We start from the raw sequence: 7,893 nt of genomic DNA on the forward strand, positions 1-7,893 counted from the left end.
TTTTCTCATTCTCTCTTACTTTACCAATTTTCTTATTAAAACACGTGTCGTTAAAAAATGAGATTATCTTTTGTGGACCGAGAGAGTATTACAACATTTCCAACTTTTGTGATTAAATATTAGAGATTTTATTGAGAAAAGTTTTGAATTACTACATACATATTATTTCCCCTTTCATAATATTAGAGATTTTATTGAGCAGAGTTTTAATGAGAAATTGTTAAAGTAATAGGAAAAATAATTGAAGTATTTATTGTTAATGAAGAATATAACCAACTCATAAAAGAAAAAAACGTGCCAAATATAAAAGTGAAGCTACAATCTACAAACCGAAAACAACAAAAATCATGTACGTACAATCTACAAACCGAAAGTGCACTGACAACCTTAAATCTTCTGGCTATCCTACAAATATTAACAAAAATGGAAAACTATCAGAAAAATCATAAATTTTCATCAAAGTCTGGTTTGCATGCAATTTAGAAAATTGATTAGAAAAATCATACTCCTACTATTTGAATTTGTTCTCATTACTCTATAGTACGTGTTATATATTGTAATCGTAAAGCAAGAAAAATCACTTTGACCCTTTTAACTCTATTGATGCTTTCTTCTAGTATTTATTTTTCAACCAAGCTATTTCTTTAGCAGTAAACAATATTGTTTAACTCATCGGTGATGACATTCACGTTTGATTTTTTGCCAAGCTTAATTGCCATAAGAATAATTGAGAATAAATCCAAGCTTCATGATTAATTTTCAAAGCTGTAACAAATCAAACCAAAATTTTGGAGTATGAATTAAGAGCCAATTTTGAAACTGCATAATCAGTCCAAATTTGAGGCCATCCATTGATTTTCCATGTCCCATTTTTCACATCTTCCAGAAATAAATTCATCATTCCATCCAATTGGGATTTCGATAGATTTTCTTCATCGAGAAGCATTGCTTTTAATTTCGGATTCTTCAGCTTCTACAAATAATTAAATTTATTACTTTGTTGTTGATGCAACAAACAATGAAAAATTAAAACCCAACGCTATAGAAAAAATATTGGTCGATTTGAAAATTTTATCTAATCAACTTAGATTTATTTGTGAACTCTTCATTTTCTTTCATGTTGTTGATTGTATTTTAATACATATGTACGTAATTGTTCTAGTCCGATTGACACCTTTCTATTTATCAAACAATTAAAGTCATCTACTAATATTTTCGATTCATAATTAATTTCTATTAACAGACAGCTCATTTCACTAATTAAAATCTTAGCTCATAATTTTCATTAAGAGGCCCAGCAGAAAACAATGAAATCCGGCCCAACACCTATAAATCCGGCCCAGTAGAAAATAAATTTTTAAATGATATTTTGTTAGGGTTTGGTCATTGAATTTCTATTAACACGACTCTTCACCCCCTCGACGAACCTCCCCACTGTGAATCCGTCGTCGCCCAACCGCGAGATCGAAAGCCCCACGCCGTCGTCGGACAACCGCGAGATCGAAAGCCTCCCACCCCCACTTCCTCCCGCCGTCGTGGTAGAGGTGATTTGTTTTGGCTCTTTCTCCTCAAAGTCCACATCTATAGTTTTCCTAGTAATTGAATTGCAAACAAATTAGGTAAGGCCTCAAAAAGCTGAACTTTATCCAAAAGAAAGAAGAGGAATTTAAATACTGCAATCGTATTTATTTTTGTTTTTTTTGCTGTTTAAAATATCAGAATTGGTTACTGGGCTCTCAAAACTACCATGTCTGTGCTCTGTTCTTCTCTGATGTTCTATGTTATTATTAGTTCCTGCGAAATAGTAAAAAAAGTTACTGAAATAGTGAAATTATTACTACTGACTTCTGTAGATAAATTTTGAATTTCTTTGGTGCACACATCTGCTAAGTTCAGTTCATGTTATGTCCATGATTTTATTTGCTTATTGCAGCATAATTTCCTAGATAGATTTCGAAGTTTAATTTTGCGTTGCTTTATATTTTGATAATACTATTTTTTATTTATTATTCACAGTTTTTATTATATATATATATATATTTAATAATATATAAATAAATAAATATATGTATAAACAGTATTCCGGTTCAACCAATGGTTCGACCAATGAACCGGTTGAACCAGTGAACCAGTACGACGCCGGTTCGCTTGCCGGTCCGGTTTTTAAAACATTGCGTAAACCTCTGAAAAACTAAAACCCGGGTCGATTTTGTTCCAAAATCCGATTGAAGTTCTGAAAGGAAGTTTTTTGACAGAGATGGACATTGATTTCGAAGAGGAGAACCTCAGATCTTTGCAGATATCATCTCTCGGTGAGGAGGATGAAGGCGACGACGTAGAGGATGCAGACAGTGATGAAATTGACGATGAAGAGGATCAGATTCCTATGACTTTAGGGTTTGCGAAGACGCCTCAAAATCCTTGGTCATCGTGCCGCCAATACTTCCCGAGTAAAGCTGGCGGTTCACCGGTAATTTAAATTGGCTTCCATTGTTAAATTTTGTGATTTCACTTTCAGATTGGATTTCGAGCTATATCACTTGTGTAATTATACTCATGTGTTTGTTTCCTGGTGATGTGAATGTTATGGAGAGCATATGCATTAATTTATTATTGTTTCAAGGATTATTATGAATATTTCGAAATCTGATTATGATTTTTTTTGTGATTTAGGCATGGTTGGATCCCGTTAATTTGCCTTCTGGAAGCTCCAGTCTTTGTGATTTTTGCCATGAGCCTTTGCAGTTTCTGATTCAGGTGTAGTAATGAAATAGATTGTTACGGGAAATTAGACTCACCTCATTATAGAGCGAAATTTATCAATGAAACATATAGATTAATTTTGGTTGACAGAAAAAAATTGAAGAAACAAGACTATATTTTGTGGACGGAAGGAGTATAAACTGTAAACTTGTCTAATTTCTCTTTCTCATTATTTTTGTTTGAGTAGGTTTACGCGCCTTTACCTGAGGAATCAACTTTTCACCGAACACTGTTCATTTTCATGTGTTCGTCAATGTCCTGTCTTCTTCGTGATCAGCTTGAGCAGTGGAGGCGGTCTCCAGAAGTCCAGTCCAGAAGGTAAGTGTTTTCTCGTTCGTTATCTCTAAAATTGTTACAATACATATGAAGTTGAAATGATCAATTGATTTATTACTTGCTATGTCATGTTTCCGATAACAAAATGCCTTTAACAGTATCAAGGTTTTTCGGTGTCAATTGCCACGGGTGAACCCCTTCTACTCTAGTGAGGCGCCTGCTGAAGATGGGAGTCAGCAGCCATTGACAGCTGGAGGTAATGTTTTGGTAATTTTTATGTACATCTCCTGTTTATAGGTTGTTGGTTTGGTTGAAAATTCTTGTCGAGTACTCAACTATTGCAATGGCGATAGCTTTAATGGTTAAATTTTGGGGTGCAAAGCTTTGGATAGGAAGAAATTTATATTAATGTGGTGGGAATTGTGCAGAACACAATATGTATTGGACCCTTCCTCGGCTGAAGATTGGTAAATGGCTTCTATTTAGATAGAAGGACATTATGGTAGATGTATAAGTACTGTTTAGTCAATTTGGTATAGAGGCTATGCAGGAGTAAGGATTCGTTTCATTATCCTTGTTCCTTCAGTGTGTTTCCCAGAATGTTTCTACTGAGGTACTCGTAATTTTTATCTTATCTTCTGTATAGGTCTTTTTTTGTAGTTCTAGAGGGCTGCGTGTTATGATTTTATATAACATATTACTATGAATATACACTGATGATTAATAGAATGTTCCAGCAATGCTATGTGATTGGTGTCGGTCATGGAAAGGAGATAGAATTTGTAGTAGCTGTAGAAGAGTGCGCTATTGTTCTGGGAATCACCAGGTAATTTTAGCTCAGCATGGCATGACATATGGTTTTGAGCTTCAGATAACAAATGGAATACTTGCAGGTTGCTCACTTGCGATCCAGTAGCTCTAGTCATAGAGTCATATGCCAACAGTTGGAGCCATCTGGCAATGAGTCTGAATCGGGTAATAGTTCTAGACAACACCAATGATTATAGTATGTGGCTTGTGTTGACCCATGCTCGTATGCTTAATTTGAAGAAGTAAAGATTCCTCTATATGCGCTGAACTTTAAATATGCATATTCCACTCATATGCTGATTACAATAGAATATTGTTAGTACGTATCTTCCATGTCAAAGGGGGAGTGTATCCTTGGTACTGGAGTGAAACATTGTTGGATTGTGGAAGTTTCTTAACTATTTACTTCAGTGTCCAATGATAAGAATTAAATCATTCATTCTGAAGCAACGTGGCTTCATGATTTTTATTGCCAAACAGCTGCAAGCAACTCCCTTTGGCCCGAGTATGAGATCACATGCGAGGATGAGAGTGAATTTGATGAGCCAATATCCAGTGATAATGGATCTGGTAATGCATTGGTTTCTAGAAGCCGTACAGAGGATTCTGATGGAAATCTTATGAATTATTTCCAGGTGATTTTTTCTCATCTCTGTAATCTCTTATTTCTGGGCTTAATACTTAAATAAATAGTTAAAATCTAATTTTCTTAATTATTGCGTAGGCATCTGATGACAATAGTAGTTGGGCATCTTTCCAAGAGAGAATATCTTCAGCTCCCGAACAAGTCTTAAGGTGATCAGTCGGAATTGAATATAACGAACTGTGTCTCCAATCTCCATTTTCATAGACATTGCATTATGTCTAGCGAAATCTTTGAAACGAATTGCTAGATCATCGGTTGCTTTCTTAACTTCACATCTCTTTCTTTGATGAGCAGATACTCTAGCTCCTCTCAAGCAAATCCATTATGGCCCGCTTCTAGTGGCCGGCCGTCAAGAGCCGATATTCTTAGGTGCAACCATTGTGGCGGCACACGTGCCTTTGAATTTCAGGTTAGTGGTTCTACCATTCACATTTCGTCCAATAAAGTGGAATGAGTTGGTTTTCTTTAAGATTATGTCGTTGCTCTACCGGCTTTCGACAGCAACCACATTTAATTCCTATACTGATTCTTCTTTTGTTGGACTCTTGTAGGTTTTACCCCAGATACTCTCCTTCTTCCATGTGGAAGACAACAGAGATTCTCTCGACTGGGCCACCATCGCCGTGTACACATGTGAGGCTTCGTGTGAAGGTGGTGCGAGTTACCAAGAGGAATTCGCTTGGGTTCAACTTGCTAGTCAGTCTATATCGCATCAATGAATGCCGAGAGAGAAAGCGAATTTTGTAGTCGTGCTAAGACAAAGTTGGGAAACCGCAAATATGCTCGCATTCTTGTCTGCAATTCTCACATGAAAGGGATATAGTGAGTTGCATCATCTTTTTTTTTGTTTTTGGTTTGTCCTATTTTTTTGGTGGGAAGACGTCGTATTAGATTATTACAGAGTTGATTTTTTACTTTTATGATTAGGAATACACATGCAAGGTTGATAATCATGGGCCATTTTTGTCGTTTAAATACTCTACTACATGGGTGTTGTTTGGTGAAGGTAATACACGTGAATTTAACATATTTAATCTTAAAATAATTGGCCTTTAATCTATTTTTACCCTAAGAAAATAATTGGCTTTTGAAAATGTAATTTATTTGTTATTCTTATTTATTGCTCTACAGTTGCTTATAAAATCACAAAATTTGATCAAAATTTTAAACCTAAGAAACTAAAACATAGTAAAAACATAAACAAAATAAATTTAGTCAAATGGAACCGTTCTGATTTGAAACTTTGTGATTTATAGTTCAAATTTTGCAAAATATAGAATAAACAAAAATTTGATCAAACTGCCTACTTTTATAGGTAATTAAACCAATAAACAATACTCCCTCCGTTCACTATTAGGAGTCTCATTCATGGGTGGCACGGGTTTTAAGAAATGTTAAGAAAAGTGGAGTCTCATTCATGGGCGGCACGAGTTTTAAGAAATGTTAAGAAAAGTGGGTGGAAAAAGGTTAGTGGAATATGAGTCTCACTTGTATATATTAGTTAGTGGAAGGTGGAACTCTATTACCATTTATGGTAAAAGTGAACGAGACTCTTATTCGCGGACGGACTAAAATGAAAAACGAGACTCTTATTCGTGGACGGAGGGAATACTTCCTAAACTAAAGGTATTCCGAGTAAGTTCGATGTCACAAATATCCTATTGAAGAAGAACATACAAATAATGTGAATAAAAATTGATCAGGAAAAGAATGTAACAGTATATGCATTATTTTATATATTATATCAATATTTGCATAATAGACATATTAATTGGATACCATATAGATTAATAAACTAAAATCAATACATATTAAATTATTTAAGATCTATATTCTTGAATATTTTTGGTAAATAAATAGTTAAGTGTGTGCATGTGATATAATGTACACGTAACTACATATATATAATATTTATATATATTTATGCATGACTATAACATTAGGGGTAAGGATTTATTTCGGAACCACACGTGTAGATACATAAACAAGCCAAATAGATTAGTTAAATGGTGGAATTAACTTATGAAGTCCACGTCAAAAACTATACTATTATTTAATATAAATAAGAGTTGGTTTGATGACCGTATCAAATATAAGAATAATAACTTGAGGAGTAATGGTAAAATTGGTCCTGAACATATGGTCATTTTATGTTTTTGGTCCTGAACATATGAAAATTCAATCATTTTGGTCCTGGACTAACTGTTCTGTTAAAAACTAACGGTCAACATAAATGACCATATGTTCTAAGAGGGGCCTTCGTGGAAAGGTCAAAATGCAAAGAGGGGCCTTCGTGGAAAGGTCAAACAAAGAGGGACCTTCGTTGAAAGGTCAAATAATAAAAAGGGACCTTCGGGTCGTATACAATGGAAATCCCAGGCAGATATCAGGCTCGATTAGTCACATAATATTAAAAAGGATCATAAAGGCATATGCATATGGATGTGAAATTATTTATGATATTTATTATTTCTAGCTATATATATATATATATATATATATATATATAGTTAAAGAATATGTTTGATATTTCTATGAAGTGAAAATAAATGTGAAATTTATATGCCCTGAGTTGTGGCTCATATAAACCACTAATATTTTTCAGGCAAAGATATTGCTGATGTTTTGGTTGATATGAGTTTTAGAAACTCCACGTGTTATCAGGGTTGGCGGTTGGCGCATTATAGCAACATTCTCTTCCTCGTTATTTTGCATGTAGACCAATGTATAACATATAGAGTGATGAGAGAGTCTCAATACGGTTCAAAATGTTTTGAAATATATAACCGATAAATGTTGATTTCTAAGTTTATCTTATATTGTTGTTTTCCGAATTTTACATGTAGGTTATTTGCTTAAAAATTATATAAGAATATAATTATAAGAATATACGATAAAAGGGTTGGTTGGGGTGTGACAGTGGCACTGAGAAGCAGGGACTCTACTACGTGGACGAGATAGCTCAACATGGTAGTGCGATGCTGGCTCACGGATCCACGAAGCAGGAAACTTGGCTTTGGCACCGAAGACTAGGACATCCCTCTCCTGGTTACTTTAAATTGTTTTATCCGAACCTTTCAATTCCTTTTGATTTTTCTTGTGAAACTTGTGTTTTAGCCAAGAGCCACAGACAATCATTTAAACCTATAAATACTCGTATGAAATCCATGTTTTCTTTAGTGCATTCCGATATATGGGGTCATGCACATGTTATTGGGAATGACTTTCGATATTTTGTGATTTTCGTGGATGATTGCACTAGAATGACTTGGATTTATTTTATGAAACACAAATATGAAGTTTTTGATAAATTTGCTACATTCTTTAAACTGATACAAACACAATTTCATACCACTATCAAAACCCTTAGGTCGGATAATGGGAGAGAATTTGTTAAC

At 34.4% G+C, this 7,893-nt stretch overlaps 1 protein-coding gene across 1 annotated transcript; it reads left to right on the forward strand.

Moving 5' to 3' along the window:
• Positions 1 to 1,390: 1,390 nt before the first annotated feature.
• LOC121785298 (programmed cell death protein 2-like) lies at positions 1,391 to 5,445 on the forward strand (the record flags this gene model as incomplete). Its single annotated transcript, XM_042183685.1, has 11 exons — positions 1,391 to 1,544; positions 2,256 to 2,470; positions 2,674 to 2,757; positions 2,951 to 3,081; positions 3,198 to 3,295; positions 3,777 to 3,865; positions 3,933 to 4,014; positions 4,330 to 4,484; positions 4,574 to 4,644; positions 4,790 to 4,904; positions 5,047 to 5,445. Coding segments are annotated over 11 exons (1,362 nt in total), but the record flags the coding sequence as incomplete, so codon positions are not given.
• Between the last annotated feature and the right edge of the window lie 2,448 nt (positions 5,446 to 7,893).

This window comes from Salvia splendens, chromosome 21, assembly GCF_004379255.2.
Source record: "Salvia splendens isolate huo1 chromosome 21, SspV2, whole genome shotgun sequence".
NCBI classification, from domain to species: Eukaryota; Viridiplantae; Streptophyta; class Magnoliopsida; order Lamiales; family Lamiaceae; genus Salvia; species Salvia splendens.